General features: G+C 36.4%; 1 protein-coding gene across 1 annotated transcript in view; it reads right to left on the minus strand.

Annotated features, from left to right (window-relative positions):
- Positions 1-27,540, minus strand: part of RANBP9 (RAN binding protein 9) — a 100,276-nt gene that overhangs the window by 17,428 nt on the left and 55,308 nt on the right. The window contains exons 3-9 of the mRNA XM_079776259.1: positions 23,836-23,888; positions 22,472-22,639; positions 18,043-18,065; positions 6,984-7,168; positions 3,998-4,110; positions 2,494-2,602; positions 1,159-1,349 (exon numbers count right to left, since the gene is read on the minus strand). Of these exons, the coding sequence (XP_079632385.1) occupies positions 1,159-1,349; positions 2,494-2,602; positions 3,998-4,110; positions 6,984-7,168; positions 18,043-18,065; positions 22,472-22,639; positions 23,836-23,888 (842 nt within the window). The remainder of the gene's footprint in view (positions 1-1,158; positions 1,350-2,493; positions 2,603-3,997; positions 4,111-6,983; positions 7,169-18,042; positions 18,066-22,471; positions 22,640-23,835; positions 23,889-27,540) is intronic.

The raw sequence follows: 27,540 nt of genomic DNA on the forward strand, positions 1-27,540 counted from the left end.
TGACTGTATATGATATTCAAGAGGGGAAGCAGCTAAGGATACAAACATGAGAATCATCTGCACTGTACAGGATGGGATATAAAAAGAGAGCTATATGCTGATTGAGAAAAAGCAAAGTTGTTACTCTATGAAAGAAAAGAAAACAGCACTTGACTTCTGTTTTATAAAGTTAAATGAACTGAGGAAGATAACACCATGGGGAAAACAGAATGAAAGAGACAAGCAAAGAAGGAAGACTAAGGAGGATCAGAAATAAACTTGTAGAAATCATCATAAAAACTAAGAAAGGAGAGAATTCTAATCAAGAGAACACCAAAAGCCCTGGAGAATAAGGCTGGTGAGCAGAAAAACAAAACCAAAACCGGGGGGGGGTTGAGGAGTGGAGGTGGTGGTGGTGGTGGTGGTGGTGGTGGTGGTGGTGAACAGGAGAAAATGAACTGGGCTTGGTTGAGAAAGAATAAGATAGATAGCAGACAGCCCAGCTAGATTTGGTGATTGGTGGCATAAGACATCACAGACACATCACTACCTTTAAATTTAAACTTCATGAAAACATGTAATTATGTTTTCATTACCAAATATCTATGATTTAATTTCTAGAGACAACTCAAACATTAGCGTTTGTTTACAAAGATATGCTATAATAACTTATCCTCAGAAATAGCTCTTCAAGTTACTTCCTGGTACTAAAAACACATGCATCTGATCCACCTATAGTTCTTCTTCCAGAGTATCTTTTTTTTTTTAAACATGTTTTTATTGATTTTATTTTATTTTATATATATATATATATATATATATATATATATGTATTTTATTGATTTCTTACAGAGAGGAAGGGAGAGGGATAGAGAGCTAGAAACATCGATGAGAGAGAAACATCGACCAGCTGCCTCCTGCACACCCCCCACCGGGGATGTGCCGGCAACCAATGTACATGCCCTTGACCGGAATCGAACCTGGGACCTTTCAGTCCGCAGACCGACGCTCTATCCACTGAGCCAAACCGGTTTCGGCTCTTCCAGAGTATCTTGAGATCAAGTATACACATGTGCAAAACTGCTACAGAAGTGTCTAGATTTTTAAAAATTTTATTGTGGTTCAAAAATATAAAGAAGGGAAAAAATATAAAGATAATATCATAAGATTGAATCTCACCAGAAAAATGTGCAGCACTTCCTTTGCCTGATGCTAAATTGTGGATATTCATTCCATGGCTGGGGCTCATACTTGGACTACTAAAAGGTCGAGGGCTAACAGGATAACTGTCTTGAGATTTTGGACTCCGGCCTCCCAAACACCGTACTTCACTATCTGTACCATTCACCATTTCTATAAACTGACGCACTCTAAAAAAAGAAAAAAGATTTACTTAGATAATCTTCAAATAGCCATTTATTTAATAGCAACAGATTTCTGAAAGGAGATAATTTAATAACTTGTATTTATCAATAACTTTGGCCTTAAGATAGTATGCTAAAAGCACTAAGTATGATTTTACATACTATACTGGTTAGAATATTTTTAAATTTTCCAGAAAAATAGACTATATGCAAAAGCTGTATGTCCTTTAATCAAAATTTACTAAGAAAATGAAAGCTTATCTATAGCTATAATAAAATCAAAATGGACTACCTTTTTAGCCCCCAAATAATTTAATCAAAATAATATTTGCACTTGGTAGCAAATCAAACTGTATATAAGAACACGACGGAATTCTAACAGATATTTCATCACCCCTATTCATAGCAGCATTATTCACAATATCCAACTGTGGGAGCAACTCAAATGTGTAAAGATGGATGAGTGAATAAACAAAATGTGGTATATGCATACAATGGAATATCATTCAGCCTGCAAAAGGAAGGAAATTCTGACAGATGCTACAACACAGATTAACTTTGAGGACATTATGCTAAGGGAAATAAGCCAGTTAACAAAGAACAAATACTTCATGATTCCATTTATATGAGCACAGGGTAGTCAAATTCAAATTCGGAAAACAGAACGTTAGTTGTCAGGAGGGAGGGAGAGGAGAAATGGGGAGTTAATGTTTAATGGGTACCAAGTTTTAGTTAGAAAGGTTCTGGAGATGGACAGCTGGCACTGATTACAAAACAATGTGAATGTACTTAATACTACTGAACTGTAAATGTAAAAATGGCAAATTTTTGTTATGCATATTTATCACAATTTTTTAAAATGCCACAGACTTACTATGAGTTGCTTTGCAGATAGATTCCCATCTTCTAAGTAAGATTTTCACATTTGGAAACACAGAGATAGAATGACAGAAGACCAAACAAAAGATGCCATCTGTTTATACTCCTCAACACAAGTATTTTTGTAACTGTTACTTAAATGTGCTGTATTACAAAATTTTATGTCAATATTTGAAAGAAGGTTAAACAAAAATTAAAACATGGAAATTATTTTGGTTACATATAACACACATATATAATAAACATAGCATATTTTATTAAACAAACTCACTTCAATGTGAAAAGAAGATTAGGATTTCTTTCAAGTAAACTTGGGTATAACTGTTGTGTTGTTTCAATGGCTTCTCCCATTCTTCCTGCTAACACCAATTTCTGAATTCCTATTTAGAAAAAAAGAGCAAAAGATTAATTTTTTAAGAGTAGAAACACTATCATATAAGTAATATAGGAAAAATATCTGTTAATCAATACTGAAGTAATAAAAACTAAAGTAAAGAAGACGGCCCTGGTCAGTGTGGCTCAGATGGTTGGGTGTTGTCCCATGCACTAAAAGGTTGCCGGTTTGATTCCCGGTAAGGGTGCACACCAGGGTTTTGGCTCAATCTCTGGTAGGGGGCATGGAGGAGGCAGTCCATTGATGTTTTGCTTTCACACCGATATTTCTCTCTCTCTCTCTCTCTCCCCTCTCCCCCATCCCTCGTTCTCTAAAAAAATCAATTAAAAAATCTTAAAAAAAGATGGCTATTTTTATGGCATACATGGTGTGTTGATGGGTTCATGCACATATATTAATCTCCAAACTTATCAAATTACATTCACTAAATATGTACAGCTTTTAATGTCAACCATACCTCAATAAAGTGTTTTTTAAAAAGACCATAGGAAAGTCAAAGAAATAATACTCAAAACGTCTTATCAAATATAATCATTTAATTTTATATCTTTACTGTTGAAAGTAATTATGATAACCTTTTGAACCAGTACTAAAAGAATGCTAGACTTAGTAAGATCTGAATTCAACAGATACTCATTGAGCATTCCTTGTGTCAGGTATTTGTTATATTAGATGATGAGGATACAAAGAATATGTGATCATTTCCTGTTCACAAGAGCTTATTATATAGTGAGACAAAGCATACAGTAGCTACAATACAATGTAGTCAATGATATTATAGCAGTTTGACCTATAAAAAATTCTTCTTTTCATCCATCATGATTTTGTCCATGTTTTGTTTTTATGCCTATACTCTCATCAAGTTATACCCTTCCTGATGGATATACCAATTTTATGATGACTAACTATGGTACAGTTATCATGCTGACTTACCTTTGTAAGAACAGGCCACACTGCTCTGGCTAAAAGCACTAGAACCTAAGCAATAAAGGCTTAAGATAAAAACTATCTTAAATTTAGATAGCAATTAAATGCAAAGGTATTTATCTTTCACATATTACCTCCACTAACATCTAATTATGGGGCAATTTTACTAATAAATAAAACCATTTTATTAAATGTTTATTTCCTGGAAGGTCAATAAAACATTTTTTTTAAATGGTACACATTCTTACAATATGTCTCCAAAATTATATCTTTCTACATCCAAAATGCTAGCAAAGTCCTATGTGAATTTTTAAAAGGTAATCTTAAAAAATATCAATAAAAATAAATTTCAGAGGCATCAATTTTAAAATTTATTTTAACAAATTTATAAAAGTCGATATAACCAAACCTATAATCTGAAAACAAGTGTTAGCCATGCACCATAAGTCCTTACTTTGTCTATTCTTAATGGAAGCTAATTCTTCTAGAACGGTCTGGTCTGTAGATCTGGCAAAGGCCTCTGCTGTGGCACAGTACCCATGGTGAACTAAATAAGATGAAACCATTCTTAAAAAAAGAAGAACACAACTTTTAGTCAAGAGAATACATGCTTCATACTACAATTTACATAAACAAGGTCTACTCTGGTGTTACAAAACTAACCTATTCCCTTGAAATAATTAAGGCTTTAATGACCTCAAGTTTAAAGTTCAAAAAATAATTTTGTTCTTTCACGTAGTATTTCCAAAAAGATAACTGCAAATGCTATGTTGAGACTACTGTCCCTAAAAATAAGTATTATTAGAGAATCAAGGACACCCCATTTTCTCCAGGTCCTTTACAATTGTTTCCCATCCTTATATTCAATCCTACTCACCATAATTCCTGTTTCACGTTTATCACAACTTATCCCAATAAAGTGTTGTCATTTTGTAAAATAAAACAAATGTAAAATAACAGATTAACTCCTTGTATTCTGGACTTCAACCCCTTTCTTTATCTATTAGTTACAGTAGATGGATCACAAAAGTTGTGAACACAAGAAGTACTAAAGTGAACTTGGATAATCCTCCAGGAAAAAAGTCTATGAAGGTGACAATACTAATCAGCCTTCTAATCTAAATCAATTGGTATGGCTATGCACCAGGAGATTAATTATTCAAATGTGATTTTTATGTAAGTGACACTCTTCCAAAGAACAGGTTTATTTTTAATAAGCCACCAAGTGGCCAAAACATGTATTTACATTTAACCACAAACAGAAAAACTGCTGGCTAAACAGTATTAACCCAGATAGTCAATAAAGCCAAATATTCAACTTGAAACCTGCCTTCATCTGGACTACTAAAGACCTGCTAGAAAATGGTAGGAAGAAGCAGTGGTTCAGGGAAGCGGGACTGACCAGAGGGCATTTAAAAAAACAGAATTTTCATTTTATTTCATCTAATGCAAATTATTTTAAGAGGCAGAACCTTTGAAAATAAACTTTCCAGGAGGTCATGGTGAGTGTCTATTTTGTGAATGGGGTTGGTTGGGGTGGGGGCCCTCACACAACTCTGGCTGTAGGATAAGATGATGTTTTCTCTGCTACTATCCTGCCATGATGCTCAGTGGTGACCATTTTAAAGCATTAAAGGGCAGTGACCCCAGGAAAGCAACTTATCCTAGCTCTAATTCATGGCAACTATGAGATTCTGGGTCAAAGTTCACTATTCTTTCAACTGCAGGACAAAAGTACTAGTGCAGATTCTGCAATACCTGATGATAATTGCTCTAGTGAAGAAGCATGCTTTCAGAATCATCAACATATCTTCCAATCATTATCTCCTCCAAAAGGTACACACAAAAACCTTTATTAGATTTTTCAATTTCAGCCTGTTCAAAGCAATTATAAAGACGTTTAAGATGAACTGTGTCAGATTGATGGTATCTGAAAGAATTCGTCATTTTCTTTGGTTATAGTAGTGAAAATGACTAAACTTACTGGTGTTTATTTCATTTTTAAGTTTATACTATTTCAAGCTTTATGAGCTACCATTTAGTACTACTGATATCTGGTGTCATCTTGAGCCTTTCAGCAAAGGTACAGTCTAAAAAGGTGATTGTCATAGGAATTATATTTTCCTGATTTCCATAATGAAATTCTACTTTTTCATAAAAAGTAACCTAATAAAACAAACTGCAATTTTTTGGTAAAAAATGAGTTGTGAGAAAGGTTATTCATTTTACAGTACTTTTATTGACACCCAGTGTGTACTCTGCTGCTTCCCGCCCTCCCCTGCTGCTATTACTGGATCATAAGTATTTGTCCTGAATGTAGGATCCTAACTCCACCTTCACTGTTCCTTGGCTTCATTTCCTTTATCTCCTTTTAAATGTCTAATAATACCACATACAAGCAAATGGCATTAAAATAACCATAAGATTTTTAAAAATTTCTTAAGCCAGAAGTTTTTGGTCAGATTTTTCTATTTAGAATAGAAGCAATTAGAACCTTCCTAAATCTACATGATAAAAAATATTTAGCAAAACAGGGATAATAGTAAACAAAAATAGCTGACATTATTCTTACAGAATAACCCATTCACTAGAAAAATGTAGCCAAATCCTGAAAAGTGAAATATACATATTAAGTCTGTATTCCAGTATATAAACTATCATTATTTTGATGCTTATTCTTATTGGGTAATAATTCTTTTCCCCCCATAAATATTTAAACTACTGAACAACATAGTCAAATTCATATTTAAAAAATTATCCTGAATTATGCAATCTAAATTATCTTTCTGAATTTATATTTTGCACTGGCACTATTATTAGTTGAATGATGTAACCTATGGAAATCATTAAATCCTATTACTAATGATAGAAAATGAATGACCCCAACCTAAGTGATCTAGTGTCACTTTATTTCTTCCATCAAATTAATAAGTCAGACTAACATACTTTTCTGTAATTTCAAATCAAACATTATTTTTAATTGTTCAAATAGAGTAAGTTATTTTTATAGAGATTAAAATATTACTTTGTACCAAAAGAATAACATCCTATATAATAAAAACCTAATATACTACTAAGTGTCCAATCATTAAACCAGTCGCTATGACATGCACTGACCACCAGGAGGCAGACGCTCCGACCAGTAAGTTAGCTTGCTGCTGGGGTTCAGGCGATCAGGACTGGGCAAGATGGGCCGGACATGCCCTGTAGCCCTCCTGCGGTCCCTCCCCAGTCCTGATGTGCACCGATGGGGTTCCTCAGCCTGTCCTGCGCCCTCTCACAATCTGGGACCCCTTGGGGGATGTCGGAGAGCTGGTTTCAGCCCGATCCCCACAGGCCAGACCGAGGGACCCCACCGATGCATGAATCCGTGCACTGGGCATATAGTAGTTTATAAAAAAGTACTTTTGTATAATATCCATTCAAATTTCTTCACTTACTTTTGTATCATGGTCTGCCATTCTCCTTCTCGATCTCCAATAGGAAACCGGTCTATCTGTGCCTGTATTTTGGTTCTCCACTCCCGCATGTAGTCTTCTATATCAAACACAAAAGGATGTTGCCCAAAATTGGCATCAACGACCTCTCCTGGTGTCTGGAGCCCAACAGTCGGATATAAATTTGGCTGTAAAACAACACATTTCGCTAAGCATCTCTCCCTTTTATGTTCAAGACATTCATTCTTTCAAATGCTGTCTCTTTAAAATAACAGAACTACCAATTTTCTTAATCCAAAACTAGTAGAGGAAGACTAAAAGCAAATACTCTAAAATACAATCTATACCAGATGGGAAAATCTCATTTCTTGTAATCTAATCAGGGAGGAAGAAGAAAAAAAAAAAAAAGAAAGGAAGAGAGGAAGGGAGGGGAACCTCAGTAACCTATTTTATTTGTTCAGAGACCACATGAAAACAAACTTTTAATAAATAGTAAGTTGCTCTTAAGAATATGTCATATAGGTGCTGGCCAGTGTGGCTCAGTTGGTTGGAATAGTGTCCCATACACTGAAAGGTCTTGGTTTCAATTCCGGACCCAGGTCCAGGCCCATGCGAAAGCAACTGATTATTTCTCTCTCACATTGATGTCTCCTCCCCGCCCCCACCCCCCCCAAAAAAAGAAAAAAGAAATCAATGAATATGTCCTTGGGTGAGGATTTTAAAAAATGAAAGTCATATACTAGTTACAGAGATTCAAGTATAAACACATAACTCAGGTTTATCCTTTTATATATGATATATGTGATGCATTTCTAGAAATGAATGTGAAAGCTAGTTACCACAGAAGTACAATCCTAACTAGGCAAGTGCTATTTTAAGTTTACTAATTTTACTTATTTGTCTATTTGGGATGCCTTTATAAAAGGATGGTTATAAGCAAAACACAGTCCCATTAAGAGTGGGGATTCTCTATATAAAAATAAAAAACTCAAATGCACATATTTCAAGAGAGGAAAAGGATAAATTTAAAATTCATAAAGAAATGCATTTAGATATACTCCAAGATTTTGAGGCTAATCAATTTAATAGCTTCAAGTATACAAAAAAGATAAAATAAAATCAAAGTCCTTCTTTTGGCTCTATCACTAGTTGTTACATCTAAAGGGAGAATAAGTTACTGAATGTCTATTAAATGGCTATGATTAATCATTATAATAATCCTGTGAAAGAATTACTACTGTTTACAATTACAAAACGACAGAGGTTGAGACTCGGGCAAATTTTCTACACTATGGCAGAGATGAGATTGGAATAGGTTTATCTGACACCAAATCGAAGTCCAATTTTTCTTCATAAAACTCCAAATCCTACTTCATCTTCATTCTCTCTATGTCTTATTTCTTTGCTTTGATTATCACAAATATTTTCTGAACAAAACTATGTAAAGATGATTAGGGCATAATTTGTGTATAAGATGCTTAAACAGATTTCACAGTAAAAAGCTAGAAGAATGTACTTAAAAACAACTTAGCAACCAAATCAGAAACAAGAATACTGTGTTAAAATACTGAGAAATATAGTTGCATCGAGTTAAGGGAGGAAATGATAATGCAATGCACAAAAATGCACTGACTCTTAATAATCAACAAAACTAGCAAGTTACTAGAATTTTAAGCCAAACACAAGTCAAATATTTACTACGACCTTCCCATTCCACCAATGAGAAAACAGACCTAAAGAGTTTAAGGAATTTATCCAATAGAACACCACTTATTAATGACACACATACAGGGGAAAAACCCTTATCTCTCTACTTCGAGCACAGTATTCTTCCCACTAAAACCCATTACAAAATTATGATGTGTTTTAGAACAAAAGTATATAAAGCCAAGGCTCTTAATAAGGATATAAATAGAATAAAAGCAAAAGACTCTTAATAAGGATATAAATAGAATAAAAAGCAATCCTATTCATTAAGCAGAATTTATAATGCTAATATTCAGCAACGTCCAAACAGAGATGCTTTTAAAATGGTTTGCTAATCTTAATTTTTCTTAACAAATTCAGGAAAAGAACTCAGATCAGTACTACAAAAGAAAATCAGCACTCATGAATACTCTGATAAAAAATGTGCCATACAAAGGTTTCAGTAATAGTGTGAACAACAACTACAACAACAAAATTGGGGGGAAAAAACCAAAAACATTTTAGGTTAAAAAAAAAAGTTTCAAACTTCCCTGTGACAAAACCTGCCATAAAGATCAAGAAAAATAAACTTTACACAACAAACATCTGCCACACATGTGAGAAAGGATCATTATTTCAAACATAAAAAATTCTCTGCCGAAACCGGTTTGGCTCAGTGGATAGAGCATCGGCCTGCAGACTGGAAGGTCCCAGGTTCGATTCTGGTCAAGGGCATATGCCTTGGTTGTGGGCACATCCCCAGTGGGGGGTGTGCAGGAGGCAGCTGGTCGATGTTTCTCTCTCATCGACCTTTCTAGCTCTCTATCCCTCTCCCTTCCTCCCTGTAAAAATCAATAAAAATATATTTTTAAAAAAATGCTCATAATACAGGTAGACAAAGATTACTAGTGCAATGACAATAAAGACACTTCATTCAATTTAAAAAAAATGCAAACAAAAACAAGTTGATTATTTTTTTGCACATCAGATTAAGATTTAAGACTGAGAATACCCAGTATTGATGAAAGTTGAGAAAATAAGCCCTCTCTTCTACTGTACACAGAAATGTAAACTGATCTTTTAAGAAGAAATTTTGGCAAAATCTATTAAAATTGACAAAGCAATTTCACTTGTAACAATTTAATCCTACAGAAAAACAAACATATGCAAGGATATATGTCCTATAACATTGTTTGTAATTGCAAATAAAAAATTAAAAAGAATGTCCATTTATAGGACATTCAGCAAAACCCAGACTCCATAATTATGATATGCTATCATTTTACGTCTAAAAAATAACACTGCCCATTAAATTCTGACAGACCACAGATCCTAAGATGCAGCCCCATTTCATAAATGTTAAATTACAAAATTAAGCAAAATAAGTAAAAAAATGTGTACACTGACAAAGATGCCCAATATATATTACTAAATGAAGAAAGCAAGCTATAGAAGAGTGCATAAACTATAACCCCATCTTTCCTTTAAACATTTATACAATGGACATACTGGTTAACATAAGTTTAGAAACAGATTTGAAAGGATATATATATACCCAAGTTAATACAGTCATCATATTTAAAGAGGCTAGCACATTTGTGTATTTCTAAACATTTCTATTATTTGGATGCTAAAACTATATATTACTTTTGTAATCAGAAAGTGATAAAACACTGAAAATTTGTTAAAGTCAGGTGGGCTCAATGAAAAGTAACTAAGTTTTAATACCATTTACTCGACCTTAAAACTAAACAATTTTGAGGACAAGGAATTAAGGACATAGCATTTAACTGGTAAACTATAAATTTAAAAAGTATAATAGAAATTTTAAATTGCAAGATTATAGGTTTCTAAAAGTAGAATATAACAATGCAATGGTTTTTAGTTTAGTCAGAATTGTACAGCCATCGTCATTATCAAATTTTACATTTTCATCCCTCCAAAAAAGTAACCCATACCCATTCACAGTCACTCCCCATTCCTCATCACTGTATCTCAGATGACCATCAATCTACTTTCTGATCCTACAGATTTGCCTGTCCTGGACATTTTATATAAGCAGATTTATACAATGTGTGTCTTTTGTGACTGGCTTCTTTCATTTAGCATAATGTTTCGATGTCCATCCAGGTTGTAGCATGTATCTGAATTATGGATTTATTTAAAACAATGTTTCCCAGGAAACTGTTTCTCAAAAAAAACACACAAAAATCACTCCTGCCCATGCAGAATTAGACAAAGTTAGAATAATTTAAGTCTCTAAGATAATAGAAAAATAGATCTCATTTCTATTGCCTTAGGAAAAAATAGATACTATTCAAAAGCTAAATATACACAATAAAATCATATTCTCAATAGCATAAGCTTTGTTTATTTCATTTAAAATGTTTTTTCTATGAAAATAAAAGCAAACAATGTATCTATAAAAAGATTTCAAGTCAGCCTAAGGAACTGGTAAACTGGATTATTTTAAATGAGACCTGCTTCTATAACAAAAGAACTTTACTTAATCCCATACTGAATTAGTTTATAAATAGACATTTCTCAATCTGGTGAGGTGAACTGGGGAAGAAACATTATTCTGAAGTAGATCTAAGGTTTTCAAGCTGTATAAACACCCTATGCTCCATGATAACTCTAATACAGTCTAGGTTAACTTTTTGTTCTGTAAATACACATACTCTCTACCAGGGTTTAATGCTACAACTAAAGAGTGAGAGATCACAGGTATAAAACATATACATATACTTGTTTGGTGATCCCTTTAAGAGAAGACTCTTTCCTCCCTTTTTTAAGTAGAAGAATGGTGTGTTGCATGTGTAAGTCCCAGAAGATCTCAGTCATAAAAATAAAGAACTCTCCAAATCACAATCACCATAACCACCACTTGACTCACTGTAACAAACTGAGTATCACCACTGGTTAATTATAGACAAGGCAAAACATAACTGAGGATTCTAAAGTGGGACAAAAAGTAGTTAGAAGGTAACATAAAAACATGTCCACAACCAGCTAAGCCTTTTCCAAATAAATGATCACCATCTACCAATGAGAAGAAACAAAAAAATCTGCTCACTCTGAGAAGTTGATTTTACTTTAGTGCCACACAAAAAGAGAGAAAAAAAAATCCATCTAGTAAGTCTTTTAACCAATTCCAAATGAAACTTACAAAACCTTTGCAATGGTTCTGAACATCAACCTACCTACCATTACCCACACCTACCCTCGACCACCCCTCCCTCCTACCCACTTCACCACAGATGCTCTTCTTTTTTAACCCTTGTAGGGAGGACAAGCTTAGAGAGAGGGAGAGAGATGGGGAGAGGGGGAGAGAAAGGGATCAAACCAGCAACCATTTGGTATATGGGACGACACTCCAACCAACTGAGCTACCCAGACAGGGCCTCAGGTCCAAGATCTTGAAGTCAGATACTGTTTCTCATATTTTCACATCTAATTCATCAGAAAATGCTCTTGGCTCACAGTGGGTTTTTTAAAAATATTTTATTTACTTTTATGCATACTCTTGAATCCATCTGGAACTTACTGTGGTATAAATATAAAACAAAACCCTAAGATTATATATATTTTAAAATAAACACTTTTTCCATCACTACTTATTAAATAATGCTTCTTAAAATAAATAAATAATGCTTCTTGGTGGGCAATTTTGATCTGTAGACTCTGGATTTTCTTGGATAGCAATGTATTTTCTATAGCTTTGATTTCTTCTGTTTTTGTAGGATTTTCTTGAGGAATATTAATAATCTATACCTTAGATGTCTATTCTCTGCCTCTGAGTATCCTGTCATCTCAAAACACCTCTGAAACTGGAATGTGTCTTATAATCGATGGCACCCTACATCTGGCCAGGCAGCTGTTATGATGAAACTGTCACTGCCTGCACAGATGTGAATTTGTTAAAAAATGAGCTCACAAAAAATCTTTGACTTGATTATTTTTCCTGATGAAACATCTGGATAACTGCAATCCTAAGACATTTTAGTCAACTAGCCAACTAAAAAAGAAATACAAGAGTCCTAGCTATTGTCAGAAAACCTGTGGTTAATACTTTCTGGCAATATTAAGAAAGTGAGAGCAACAAAACCTGTACAATGCAAGCAGAAGCTTGGAAGAAAATACCAGACATAATGGAGAACTCTTAAGAAATATTCTTGATGGCATAGAAGACAACATCATGTAGAAAACCACAGACATCAACTCTAAAAAAGTGTTCTAAGAACTTGGACACTGAACATAATAAGTTTGGGGAACACTTTAGTCAATTTATATTGCTATTTCATCATTTTTAGGCATACAAGTAATATTGATTAAAAGTATGTTAGCCGAAACCGGTTTGGCTCAGTGGATAGAGCGTCGGCCTGCAGACTGAAAGGTCCCAGGTTCGATTCCGGTCAAGGGCATGTACCTTAGTTGTGGGCACATCCCCAGTAGGGGGTGTGCAGGAGGCAGCTGATCGATGTTTCTCTCTTATCGATGTTTCTAACTTTCTCTCCCTCTCCCTTCCTCTCTGTAAAAAATCAATAAAATATATATTTTTTAAAAATATGTTAAATACCCTCAAAGATCAAAGGGTAAATGTAAAATAAAAGTTCAAAGTGATAAGAAAGCATCTATAGCCGAAACCGGTTTGGCTCAGTGGATACGGCGTCGGTCTGCGGACTGGAAGGTCCCAGGTTCGATTCCGGTCAAGGGCATGTACATTGGTTGCGGGCACATCCCCCGGTGGGGGGTGTGCAGGAGGCAGCTGGTCGGTGTCTCTCTCTCATCGATGTTTCTGGCTCTCTGTCCCTCTCCCTTCCTCTCTGTGAAAAATCAATAAAATATATTTTTAAAAAAAGAAAGAAAGAAAGAAAGAAAGAAAGAAAGAAAGAAAGAAAGAAAGAAAGAAAGCATCTATATATACATAAAAGCCTAGTGACGGGAATGGTGGAACAACCGGGCGCTATGACGTGCACTGCAGTGGCCAACCGACCCGATCCATGCCCCGATCGGCCCCCCACAACCTCCCATGGCCCTTGCCCCCAGACACCCCCCCCCCCAACCCCAATCGGGGATGGGGACGGCCAGCAAACTGCCCAGGGCCTCTCCCCCTAGCCGTCCCCGTCCCTGATGGGCCCCCCCACCCCGATTGGGGGCAGGGCCAGCTGGACCCCACCCATGCATGAATTTGTGCACCAGGCCTCTAGTTGAATCATAGTTTGCTAGTTTTCCCCTCCTAGTGTTATATGTGATGCATATATTACAACTAGAGACCCGGTACACAGATTCATGCACTGGTGGGGTCCCTTGGCCTGGCCTGCGAGGATCAGGCTGAAACCAGCAGTCCGACATCCCCTGAAGGGTCCCAGTTGTGAGAGGGTGCAGGCCAGGCCGAGGGACCCCACTGGAGCAAGATTCTGTGCACCGGGCCTCTAGTATGTATATAAGATCTTTGGTTAATCTCTTCCCACCCTCCCTGCTTCCCTCTGAGATTCATCAGTCTGTTCCATGTTTCCATGCCTGTGCATTGAGAGTCTGCCCCCTGGTGGTCAGTGCTCATCATAGCTACTGGTCGAACAGTCACTTAGGCATACACACACACACACACACACACACACACGAGGCCCAGTGCACAAAATTCGTGCATTGGGGGAGAGGAGTCCCTCAGCCTGGCCTGCACCTTTTCCAATCCAGGACCCCTTGGGGGATATCTGACTGCCAGACATCCCTCTCACAATCTGGGACCAGTGGCTCCTAACCACTCACCTGCCTGCCTGATCGCCCCTAACTGCCTCTGCCCCGCCACCGTGGCTTTGACCAGAAGGATGTCCAGATGACATCCGGTCTAATTAGCATATTACCCTTTTATTAGTATAGATAGACTGATAGAGCCTTAGATTTGGTAAATAAGGTATTTAGAATCACACTTCTCACACCTCACCTGAATTTCTGTAATAGCCCCTCTCAAGTTTGTTTGCCTCTACCCTTACTCTCCCCCCTCCTTTCCGAAGCCTATCTTAATTTTTCCATTCAGCAGCCAGCGATCCTTTAAAAACTAAAGTTGTATCATGATAATTAAAAAACTCTGCAATGTCTCTGTATTTCATTCAGAGTAAATGCTTAAGTCCTTACAATGGCCCCTCAAGATCCAGATAATCTAGCCAATCCCCACCCCCATCATTATCTCTGACTCATCATCTACTATTCTCTGCCTTTCTCATGTCTCTCTACCTCACTTCATGCTATTCTTCAAACATACCAGACATGCTCCTGCTTCGGTACCATTCCCCTAACTGTTCCCTTTGCCTGGAACATTCTTGATCTATATATCCATTTAGTTATCCCCCTTCTTCAAAAGCCTCTGCTCAAATTTTACCTTGAGCAAAGGTGAGCAATAGTATATCCTGTGTTCTGTGTTTGGTACTAGCATGCTCTCTTTTTTCTCTTTATTTGAAAAGTGCTTACAACCTTTTAAAATGTTATAATTTACTTATTTTTAATGTATTGTTTATTCTCTAACTTCTCCAGCTTGAGTATTCTAAGAGGACAGAGACCTTACCTATTTTCTTGACTGATATATCCAAGCACAGAACCTGCCACACAGTAGGCATGCAATACACACTAAATTTAAAAATGACTAGAAAAAAAAGGATGTGAGGGAGAGGAATCAAGATGGCGGCATAGGTAAACACCTGAACTTGCTGCCTCGCACAACCACTTCAAAACTACAACTAAAAGACAAAACGGATATCATCCAGAACCACGGGAAGGCTGGCTGAGTGCAATTTATACAACTAGAAGGAAAGAGAAAAGCACACTGAGACTGGGAGGAGGTGCAGAGCTGCGGAAATGAAGTGCGGAGGTACAGAGGCATGCAGAAAAGGGCTGGCAACTGAGTACACTTGTCTTTTTCAATCGGGAGGGAGATACAAGCTCCTGACTGCTCTGAACTCCAGTTCTGGGCGAGGCTCTGGGGACACAGACTCATACGGGGAGAAACTGGACTGTCTGGCATCCGGCCAGAACACGAGGGCGGCTTTCTCTCAGAGGTGCTTGCAGTGATCATTGTTCCTGCACGGTGCTGTGGGACACAGAGTCCTGGGGACCTCTTGGGGCAGGGCTGACGGTCAGCCATTGCTGTTTGCTCCGCCCTAGTGATTCCCTGAGACCCCGCTCCACCCAATTTACAACCCCACCCAAGCTGTGCGCAGAGGCTTTTGCATATGAATAGCCTGGCCTTTTGCAATCTAAAACCTAACATACTGCAGCTGGATCAGAGAGCCCCAGAGCCTCCAAAAGAAGGCCCAAAGCTGGACAGCAGCTTGCATTGCTTCATAGCTGGGCCTCATCTGGACACCTCCAAACCCCAAACAAAGAGGAGGAATCTGCAGATCTCTCCGTAGCTCCTGCTGGGTGGCTTCAGGCAGTGGCTAACTTTGCACCTCCTTGGAGATCCAAGAGTCAGTGTACCCAGTGGTCAGAGTGAGACATTCCAGATTACAACTTTTCACATCCATAAGAGACACACTCAGGGGAAAGACTCAGTGAGCACCAAAGCCCCAATGAAGCAAGTCCTGCCCCATAAGGGTGTAAGTTCTCCCATGGTAGATACAACTGATCCTAACAGCCAATTGGCCTGGAGGTCAATTCCTCCCAGTGATACCAACAGCAATCAAGGCTTAACTACAATTAAGACTGTACACACAGACCACAAAGGGGTGCACCAAGAGTGTCCACCTGAGGTAATTAGGGAGGCTGAGCCACTGGGCCCTATAGGACACCTAGCACACAAAGATACTCTATCAACACAGGGAAGCAGCCAAAATGCGGAGACAAAGAAACGGGTCACAAATGAAAGAAATGGAGGAAAGCAAACTACTGGATATAGAGTTCAAAACCACGGTTATAAGGTTACTCAAGAATCTTCTAGAATCCTCCAAGAAATTTAGTGAGACCCTCAAGGATATGAAAAAGGACCAACTGGTCCTGGATATGAAATTAAGCATACACTGACTGAAATAAAGAATAATATACAGAGATTCAACAGCAGACTAGAGGATCCCAAGAATAAAGTCAAAGATTTGAAATACAAAGAAGCAAAAAACACCAAACCGGAAAAGCAAAAAGAAAAAATAATTAAAAAATATGAAGATAGTGTAAGGAGCCTCTGGGACAATTTCAAGTGTACCAACATCCGAATTTTTGGGGTGCCAGAAGAGAGATAGCAAGATATTAAAAACTTATTTGAAGAAATAATGACAGAAAACTTCGCCCAACCTGGTGAAAGAAATAGACTTACAAGTCAAGGAAGCACAGAGAACCCCAAACAAGAGGAATCCAAAGAGCACCACACCAAGACACATCATAATTAAAATGCCAAGGGCAAAAGACAAAGAGAGAATATTAAAAGCAGCAAGAGAAAAACAGTTAATTACCTACAAAGGAGTAGGTACCCATAAGACTGTCAGCTGATTTCTCAACAGAAACTATGCAGGCCAGAAGGGAGTGGCAAGAAATATTCAAAGTGATAAATAGCAAGAACCTACAACCAAGATTACTCTACCCAGCAAAGCTATCATTCAGAATTGAAGGTCAGATAAAGAACTTCACAGGTAAGAAAAAGCTAAAGGAGTTCATCACCACCAAACCAGTATTGTATGAAATGCTGAAGGGTATTCTTTGAGAAGAGGAAGAAGAAGAAAAAGGTAAAGATAAAAATTATGAACAACAAAGTGACAACAAATACATATCTATCAACAAATGAATCTAAAAATCAAGTGAATAAAAAATCTGATGAATAGAATAAACTTGTGAATATAATAAAATCAGGGGCATAGAAAGGGAGTGGACTGACAATTCTCGGGGGGAAAGGGGTGTGGGAAGAGACTGGACAAAAATTGTACACCTATGAATGACAGTGGGGGGAGGAGGTAAAGGCAGAGGGTGGGTTGGGAACCAGGTGGAGGGGAACTATGGGGGAAAAAATAGGAACAATTGTGATAATCTGAACAATAAAGATTTATTTTTAAAAAAGACTAGAATTGCTATACAAGCACTTGCTAAAAAGTACGATACCAAAGAAACATATTTCAAATAAACACAGTGACATTAAAAGTATATTTTAATAATAAATTCTGATTTATTTTTTAGCTATAACAAAGTTCCTTTGTGCAACGGTGTGCAGTGAAATTTGGAGCTTAATTTCTGAAGGTCCACACCAATGGTGACTAGAGAAATATCTCTATACTATGCACAGCCTATAAATTGATGTCAGTAAGAATGCATTCTAAACCAATTTAGTACTAGTTTCTTTATACTTTGTTTAATTAAAAATGCAAAACTGCTTTAAAAAACAACAACACACATGTCTTACCGGTAGGTCAGTGAAAGCAATACCTGAAGGGGAAAAAAAAGGTGGCATTAGAAGCTGTTTTGCAAAGGCAGACTATGGTGACAAGCTAAATTTCTAATTAAAATGAAGAAAAAGAATGGCAAAGGCAGAAAAGAAAAAAATTAAAAATCCAAATATAAAATAACGAGTGATTTTTTTCTTAATAACACTAACAGGTCTAACTGAATGCTGACCCTTTTTCAAGATCACACACCAATTTTATTTTGGGGGTCCTGCTATTGACTCCAGGATTTTTAAAATGATTTTAGATATGTCTTCAAAGCTATGTTAGACATCATGTAAGAAAGTCAGTTATAAAATAATCATTTGAATTTTGACCAATATCCAAGATGCTTTATCCAACTTTATCATTTAATCTTCCTCACTTAGATTTAGCTTTTAAGTAATTTTGGAAGGGAAAGATTTTATGTTGCACTAAAAAGGTAAACAATGGAAAATACAGTATGTTTGTCCTTTAAAAAAAATAAAATTCCTTATAAAAGAATATTCTTGAATAACCTTTGATTACTCTGAAAAAAAATTTCTCTTTCAAAGGATAAAGATGTAAACAGTTGAGAATTTCTCTTGAATGTCCTCTGACAGTTATTTCAAGTTATGTTCCAGATACACATAAACAATGATAATATTATTGGAATAAGACTCTTAACATCCCAAAGTGGTTATTTAATAATCTCCCTTAAAATATTAAAATATATTACTTAGCTGAAAATAAGATAATAAACCAAATGTTCCTACAGCACCTTATTCATATGTTTAAAAAACTTGAGTTCTAGAATAATGGCAGCGGGTGATGTTGGTGAATGGGTTAATATAAAACCTTCCAGTCTAAACGCACATTAAAACAAATTGGAAGACCATACCAGCAATACCCCTACAGTGCTGATCACCATAGAAAAAGTGAGGGCATTTCTGTTAAATTATCTTCCCACTTGAGATTCTTTAACTACATAATTGTACTGTACCATCAGAAAACTGACCCTATAAATGAAAGTACTAAAGTTAAGAGATAAACTGACCATAAATCTTTACTATATATGTTTTTAAAAAAATGTGTAAAAACAGCGCTTTGTAGTTAAAGTCCTTTTTAGAACTAGTAAATTAATGCCCTGACACTCGGGTGAAATAATCTGATTACTTTTAGCTTCATTCATAGAAAAGCAAAATAACTGTGGGCCAAACAACTATGAAAATTTATTCTAAAAATTTCAGAAAACTTTTACAGAAAACAATAAAGAATAAATATTTCAATAAAATATTACCATACATAATTGCCATTTTCATAAAAGCCTAATGAATTATTTTTCTCAAAGATTATCTATTTACAACAAAACTGCCAAATTTACATTCTTTTGGTTAAAAATTTCTTTTTACTATTAATTACTGAAATCACTCTTTACTATACACTCTCATGAAAACTCCAACTTAATTTCATAGATTAACACTTTTGACCACTGCCAAATATAGCTATCTAAGCCTATAAATAGTGAGACCACAAAAAGATGCCAGTTTAATAAGTTGGTATAATTACTTAAATACACCATAAGCAAGTTTTTTATATTTCTAATTTCCTAATTTGTCAAGATGCTTTTTGAAAAGTGATCCTTCAATTGATGAATGATACTCATTAAAACTAAGTAAAAAAATTTCAAATTACATTAACCTAAATATTGAAATATTTCTCCTTTTAATTTGTTTCTCAAATAAAAACCTTTCCATTTCTCCTTTTATAGTAAATACATATTTTAAAAACCTTCATGAGACAGAAATTAAAGATGTTATCAGCTTTTGGGTAAAAATTATCCACTTTGGGAAGTACTACAAGGAACAGTAACTGAATAATACTTTATCTTCTAGGTGTTAGACTCTGGACCAGAGGTAAGCACAATTCTCCTATAAAGAGCCAGAAAGTAAATATTTTCTTCTCCTTAGGCCATATGGTCTCTGTTACAACTACTCAATTCTGCCACCGCGGCAGGAAGGCAGCCATACACAGTGCATAAAAATGGATGTGGCTGCATTCCAATAAAACTTTAGAAAAACAGACAGGAGACAGATTTGGCACATCTAAAGAAATTTGGTTCTAAAGAAATAACTTTGCTCACCAATGTTTTACCAACTGCATCCCTGGCACCTTGCCCAGAGTGTGGCAAGCAATGATAATAAACATTTACTGAGCACTCACTTTGTGTCAGGCAATCAGTTAAGAATTGCACATGCATCATTTCAGTTTAGTCTAACAACCTTAATAAGGTAGGCATCATAGTGATCCTATTTTACAAACTGAAGCACAGAAATGTGTTAAGTAACTTGCATAAGGTCACATGGCCTAAACCAGGAGACAAAATCAGGCAACTAAAGAAACCACATTAACCACTATATACTGCTTCTCTATGTGCTTAATAAATATTTATTAATTTATAAATAATGTCAAATGTTTCAAATTTACTTAAAAAGTTGAATGTAATTCAATCATTATGTACCCTTTAAAAAATATCTCACGTTTTAAAAACAGTTTTCTTATTCAGGAGATTTAAATATCTGTAAAAATCTAACAGAAAAATAAAAACACAAAATCACCTCTTCCCATCTTTCAAAATAAAATTTCTTCTCTGGAATAAAGTTTAAAAAACTGTAAAAAGACTGATTTAATTTTAAAATATGCCTTTTGCATTTCTGAACCAAAAGTCATACCTAAGAGAGAATTTCTCCTGGTTTAAGATATTAAATATCTTTAGCAGCCAAGACACCTAAGACTATGCCAGTTAACTGCTTTGATAAGTCAAAGCCAGAATAGTAACAACGAATAAATTGAAGGAGCTGTATCCTTACAGAAACCAGTTAGCCATAACAATCAAATTATAAATACACAAAAAATTTGCATGGCATCCTTAACATTCTTATACTGATAAGAATACTTGACCTTTGAATAAAACAGGGGTTTGGGACACTGACCCCTGTGCAGTTAAAAATCCACATATAACTTTTGACTCCCCCCAAACGCTTAACTACTAATAGCCTACTGTTGACCACTACTCTTACCAATAAACAGTTGATTAACACATACTTTGTACATCATATGTATTATATCCTGTATTCTTACAATAAAGCTAGAGAAAAGAAAATGTTATTAAGAAAATCATAAGGAAGATAAAATACATTTACAGTACTGTATGTATTTACTGAAAAAAATCCATATACAAGTGGATTCAAACATGTTCTATGATGAACTGTGTATAAGGATCTTTTGTGGACTTGAGACAATTTTTAAGTCAGATAACACAGGGCTTCAGAATCAATATTAATAATCAGAAGGAAATATTTTAAGCCAAATATTAATATGAAGACACTAACTTTATATTAAGAATATGTTGAGACACTAATAAAAAATAACTATTACTAATACACTTAGAAATTTAGAATTTTTCTCTGAAATGAAAGAATAGTTTTTGTATTAAAGAATATATATTACATGTCTAAGGAAGCATACTATTTGCAGTCTAATTTTTAAATACTGTTTATAAGTAAATTGAAATTTCTGCCTTCTGGGGTTACTCAGTTTTTGACTCCTTTCACTTTATCTCATCAGAAATAATTTGCTATGAATCAAGTCTATTTCAAACAGTAAAAGTAATGTGAAACCTTTATATTTTTAAAACACTAATCTTGCTACCCTTTATGCTTTCCATAATGAGAAAAAAAAAACAAAACACAAAAAACCCTAAAAGAACTGCTATGAAATGGGAGTGTAACAACCATATATAATTTTAAATTTGAAGTATTATGAGTTCATATTTAACTAAAAACCCTAATTTTCTATTAGTATTACAATGAATAGGTATCTTCATGTTTTCATTAATCTATTTATTTCTTAGTCACCTACCTGTCTTTCATTCTTAGAAGTGTTGCTGTTATCTGCTTGTTTTAATTCTGATCCCTTTTGCAGAACTTATAGTCACCATCCTTTATCAATCTTTGTTAGCAGGCATGACCTTTTATGTGTCAGTGCCCTTCATTTGGTTGGTAGCATCAAGCTTTTCCTTTATTTTACCCCCATGCTGGACTAAAAACTGACAGCCCTTTTTCTTAGCACCTGTTAACCTAGAGAATTGAATCACACTGTGAAGGGCTTTATTCAAAGCAAAGCAGAAAACACTTAACACTTCTATTATTACAATAAATATCTGAGCATAGGAATTATTTTTAGTTATTCCTGTACATGTGATACAATGTGCCTGCACAGAATACAATTTTTCACCATTTTGTCAACTTTCACCTGGAAGGAACAAAGAACTAGCTTCCAGAGGCATCTACTTATAAAGAAGACTATCATAATGCAAGTACGATAATAACAATACTTGGTTATTTTACATGCAATACATTATCTTAGTACCTAAACTATGTCCATTCTTGGTGTAGAAGCAGGTATTGTTGATAAGGTTAACACAACAGCCAATGACATCACCAGTCGTAAAAGTTGGTCCATAAGGTTGTCCCGTTCCAGAAGAACAAAATGAATGTCCATCATCCCCATGATAACCATATGAATGTTTATCCCAGCCTAAAGAGAAAGTTCCAGTATATTTACAATGAAATGAAAAGTTCCACTGTGCTACAATTTATTCACAAAGATTATGGGAAAATAAGCAAGAAGAGTACAACAGATAATACAGAAATAAAATTCCCAAATGTACATTTAAATTCTCAACAATTACACGACAATTTCTTTATTAAAATACAGTTTATAGCCCGCTGGGCAAGACTCAGTGGGTTGAGCATGACCTATGAAACAGGAGGTCACGGTTCGGTTCCTGATCAGGGAACAAGCCCTGGTTGCGGGCTTCATCCCCAGTGGGGGGGCCATGCAGGAGGCAGCCGATCAACAATTCTCTCTCATCATTGATGTTTCTCTCTCCCTTTCCCTTCCTCTCTGAAATCAGTAAAAAAAAAATAAAATAAAGTAATACACACACACACACACACACACACACACACACACACACACTATTTATAACATTAAGGAAAATGAACTCAGCACACAGAATACAAAAACATGTATTAAACTGAGAGGACACCAACAAAAAAAAAAAGAAAAAAGCAAGACACATTTTCCATGCATATTTCCTTTGGTAATACACCAAAAGGAATTTTGGTTTGATTTGATTTACACACACATGCACAAATATACACACACACAGTTTAATATAAAATAGAAGAGTTTTCTACTTTGCTTTCTAGTTTCAAAAAGTTTACCCCAAAATTAATTTTAAACATTAGTAAATAGAACACCAGAAATATAATCATCTGATTAATAATGGTTCTGAGAAACAGTCTGACATATGAATTCACACCTTCCTTAATTTACTTTTAACATCAGGCCTACATTATGAGAATATTAACTGAAATATAAACAACTGAAAATGGGTTAAAAGCCAAGAATATGTTGGGTAGCAAACAGAGCTAACCACATTAAAATGTTTAAAGTTGGTATGACTATGTACTGGAAGTTAAAAATACAAAAGAAAACAACAACAAAAGGCAAAAAACAACCAAAAAATGCATGGTATATATGTATTAAATTATGCCAAATAGCAAAGAAATTTCAATTTATTTTAACTCAGTTTCTACTTTGAACTCATAGTATAGGTGATTAAAAATACAGAAAATCAATATACTTTACTATTTCAAGTTATTAATGGAAAGTTTTAGCCACAAAGAGCTATGAGACTATACAATATAGTTCAATTACAACTGTACCTGGTAGTCTATTCATGTTCACACCTTGAGCAGACAGACCAATTCCCATGTAACTGTTAAAAAAAAAATAGAAAGGAAGAAAAGCAGGTTATTATAGTCATATTATGTATAAATAACCAATACAAAGTTGAAATTCATACGGTAGCTAAAAAAGTTATTGCAATTCTTTAAATAGCAAAAAGGGAAAAATTAAGCAGCACTAAAACTCAGATCACAGCAAATTCCAATAATCATTCATAAACACACCCAAAGTATCCTATACAATAAAAGCCTAATATGCTAACTGTCCGACCGTTTGTTTGACTGTTCAACCAGTCGCTATGATGTGCACTGACCACCTGGGGGCAGATGCTCCGACCAGGTTAGCTTCCTGTTGGGTCCCGCTGATTGGGACTGGGCAAGACAGGCCAACAAGCCCTGGAGCCATCCCGTGGTCCCTCCCCGATCTGGACTGGGCAAGACAGGCCAGACATGCCCTGGATGAATCTGTGCACCACGCAGGTTTCGGCCCGATCCCCGCAGTCCAGGCCGAGGGACCCCACCGTTGGTGCACGACTCTAGTTGGTAATAATTATGCACTCTATTAAACAGAGAGGACTCCTACAAAAAAAAAAAAAAAAAAAAAAAAGACGTCCATGCAATAAAAATCTTTCCAATTTATCTACACATATTTAGGATTTAGACTTCTAACAAAAAGTACTGAGGAGCTTATGAAAGAAAAAAAGAAATCCTATATAATAAAAGCGTATTATGCAAACTATCCCCTCGACTGGGAGTTGCCCAGGAGTTCTACCAGGGGGGCAGATCTGGCTGGGGGAAGGGAGGGAGGCCCTGGCCTGCAGCTGGCAGCTGATAGGGACCCTACCAGTGCACAAATTTCATACACTGGGCCTCTAATGTTAAATAAGAAACAAATGGGGCCCAGCTGGTGTGGTTGAGTGTCAGTTCATGAACCAGGAGGTCAAGGTTCTATTACTAGTCAGACCACATGCCGGGGTTTCGGGCTCAATCCCCAGTAGGGGGTGTGCAGGAGGCAGCTGATCAATGTTTCTCTCTCATCAATGTTTCTTCTACCCCTCTCCTTTCCTCTCTCTAAAAGCAATTAAATTGTTTTAAAAGAAACAAGTGTTTCGAAAGGACACAGTAAAAATCCAGACCATACAACAATACAAAACAACAGATACATACTTGGAAAAAATGTCAATTTCATATAAAAACATCTGAAATCCTTAATAAAATTACACTAAAAAGTATAATCTGTAGAGTATCTATATATCTGTTTTTGAAAAGTGTCTTGGCAAATTGACAAAACTCACCTAAACATAAGACTCTTAATTATTAGTTTTTGAAACTAGAAGAAAATTATCTCTACAAAAGAAATACAAGAGAAGATAATCATTAAGGTATGCAATTAATTTTTAAAGTGGTATAAAATATTAATAAAACCTGATAAAGATAGTTCAAAAGAGAAAAGTCTAAAGCAATATACTTGTCAGTACTGATGCAAAAAGAAAACCTAATAAAAGAGCATCTGAATCCAATTTGTTAAAAAGCTAATTGACTGTGATTGTATCAAGACTTAAAATGGCATTTAACAAATTTCAGGTATGATTCCTAATAAAAACTCAAATAAAGTAAGAATAAAAGTAAACTACTTAAGTATGACACACTTTTTCCCCAAATATATTCAGAGCAAGCAAAATATTCAACAGTGAAACACTTTCCATTAAAATCAGAAACATGGAGCTACCTACAATGGTTAAACACTGTTTTTGAACAATATTTTCAGATAATTCAATAAAATTAGAACCTTAAGTGACCTCTAAAATATTAAAATATAAAATTACCTTCATTTTTAGTTGCTGTTATTCTGTACACAATATCTACTAAACTCTGAATATTCACTGACATCTCACAAGAAAATACGAAATCCAGAAAATAGTGGAATTAAATATATAAAAGTACAGAAAGGGAAGTGGGAGATCCTTGCCAATACAGGGTGTTATATTCACAGAAATAACCTTCAAGAATGGAAATAAAATAAAAACATTTTCAGATAAAACAAAAATAATAGAATGTGTTACTAGCACACCCGCACTAAGAAAAATGCCAAAGTAAGTCTGCCAAATTGAAATGAAATGACATCAGATAGTTGGACTTTCAGAAAGTAATAAAGAGCACTGGAAATAACTCACACATGGGTACGTAATAAAAGATTGATTTCACTCTTAATTTTCTTAAAACATATCACTCTTCAAAGCAAAACAACATGTACTATACAGTTTATAAGACATGTAGATGTAATACATATGACAACTACAGCAAAAACAAGAGGGAGCCAATGAACCTATATAATTGGAAGTTTCTACATTTTATGTGAAATGATACAACATTCTCAGCAGATTATGAAAACAGGCATATATAATACAATATCCAGAGCAAACACTAAAAAACTTCAAAAAGATATAGTTAAAAAGCCACTAGGTAAATTAAGATGGAATTCTAGAAATATATCAAAATAATAATCCTAATATATAAAAACTGATTTCTGGGTCCATCAACCAGAAGTCAGTCCTGCAGTCAGTGCTGGGTTGCCATGGCAACCCAGCACTGACTGCTGTGGCTGCAGGCTTGGTGACTCAGCACTGACTGCCAAGAGTGCTGCGAATCAGGCCTGGAGAGAGGCCTGAAGAGAGAAGCAGGGTCTGATCCGTAGCCTGTGTGGCAGCTATTGATCAGCACTTGCCTCTCTCTTTCTCTCCAGGCTGGGCCAGCAGCCACGCCTCCATTTCTCTCCAGGCCTCCACCAGGGCTGCTGATCAGCCCCACCTTTATGATCAGGCCCTGTTCATAGGCCCAGAGATGCTGACTGGCATAGAAACCGACCAATCAGAACCAAATCTGGGTCAACTGTGAGGAGCCAATGACTGCCTAGGAGGTGGAGCTTTTGACACTGAGTGGCATAGAAACGAACCAAATTGGCCAGCAGAGGAGGGCAATTGGGGGCGAGATCAGGCCTGCAGGGGAGGGCAGTTGGGGCCGAGATCAGGCTGGTAGGGGAGGGCAGTTAGGGGCGATCAGGCCGGCAGGGGAGAGCAGTTGGGGGCGAGATCAGGCCAGCAGGGGAGGGCAGTTGGGGGTGATCAGGCCGGCAGCGGAGGGCAGTTGGGAGCGAGATCAGGCTGGCAGAGGAGGGCAATTAGGGGTGAACAGGCAGGCAGAGGCAGTTGGGGGCGATCAGGTTGGCAGGGAAGGACAGTTGGGGGTGAGATCAGGCCAGCAGGGGAGGGAAGTTGGGGGCGAGATCAGGCTGGCAGGGGAGGACAGTTAGGGGTGATCAGGCAGGCAGAGGCAGTTGGGGGCGAGATCAAGCCGGCAGGGGAGAGCAGTTGGGGGCGAGATCAGGAGGGGAGGGCAGTTAGGGGCAATCAGGCAGGCAGGCAGAGAGGTTAGGGGTGATCAGGCAGGCAGGCAGAGAGGTTAGGGGTAATCAGGCAGGCAGGCAGGTGAGCGGTTAGGAGCCAGCGGTACCATATTGCGAGAAGGATGTCTGACTGCCGGTTTAGGCCCCATCCCCCAAGGGGTCCCCGATTGGAGAGGGTGCATGCTGGGCTGAGGGAACCCCTCCTCTGTGCATGAATTTCGTGCACCGGGCCACTAGTCTATATTAATAAAAGGCCCGTGGCTGTCACGCCATCACGACCA

The sequence above is a fragment of the Cnephaeus nilssonii genome, assembly GCF_951640355.1.
Source record: "Cnephaeus nilssonii genome assembly, chromosome: 7".
Lineage (NCBI taxonomy): Eukaryota > Metazoa > Chordata > Mammalia > Chiroptera > Vespertilionidae > Cnephaeus > Cnephaeus nilssonii.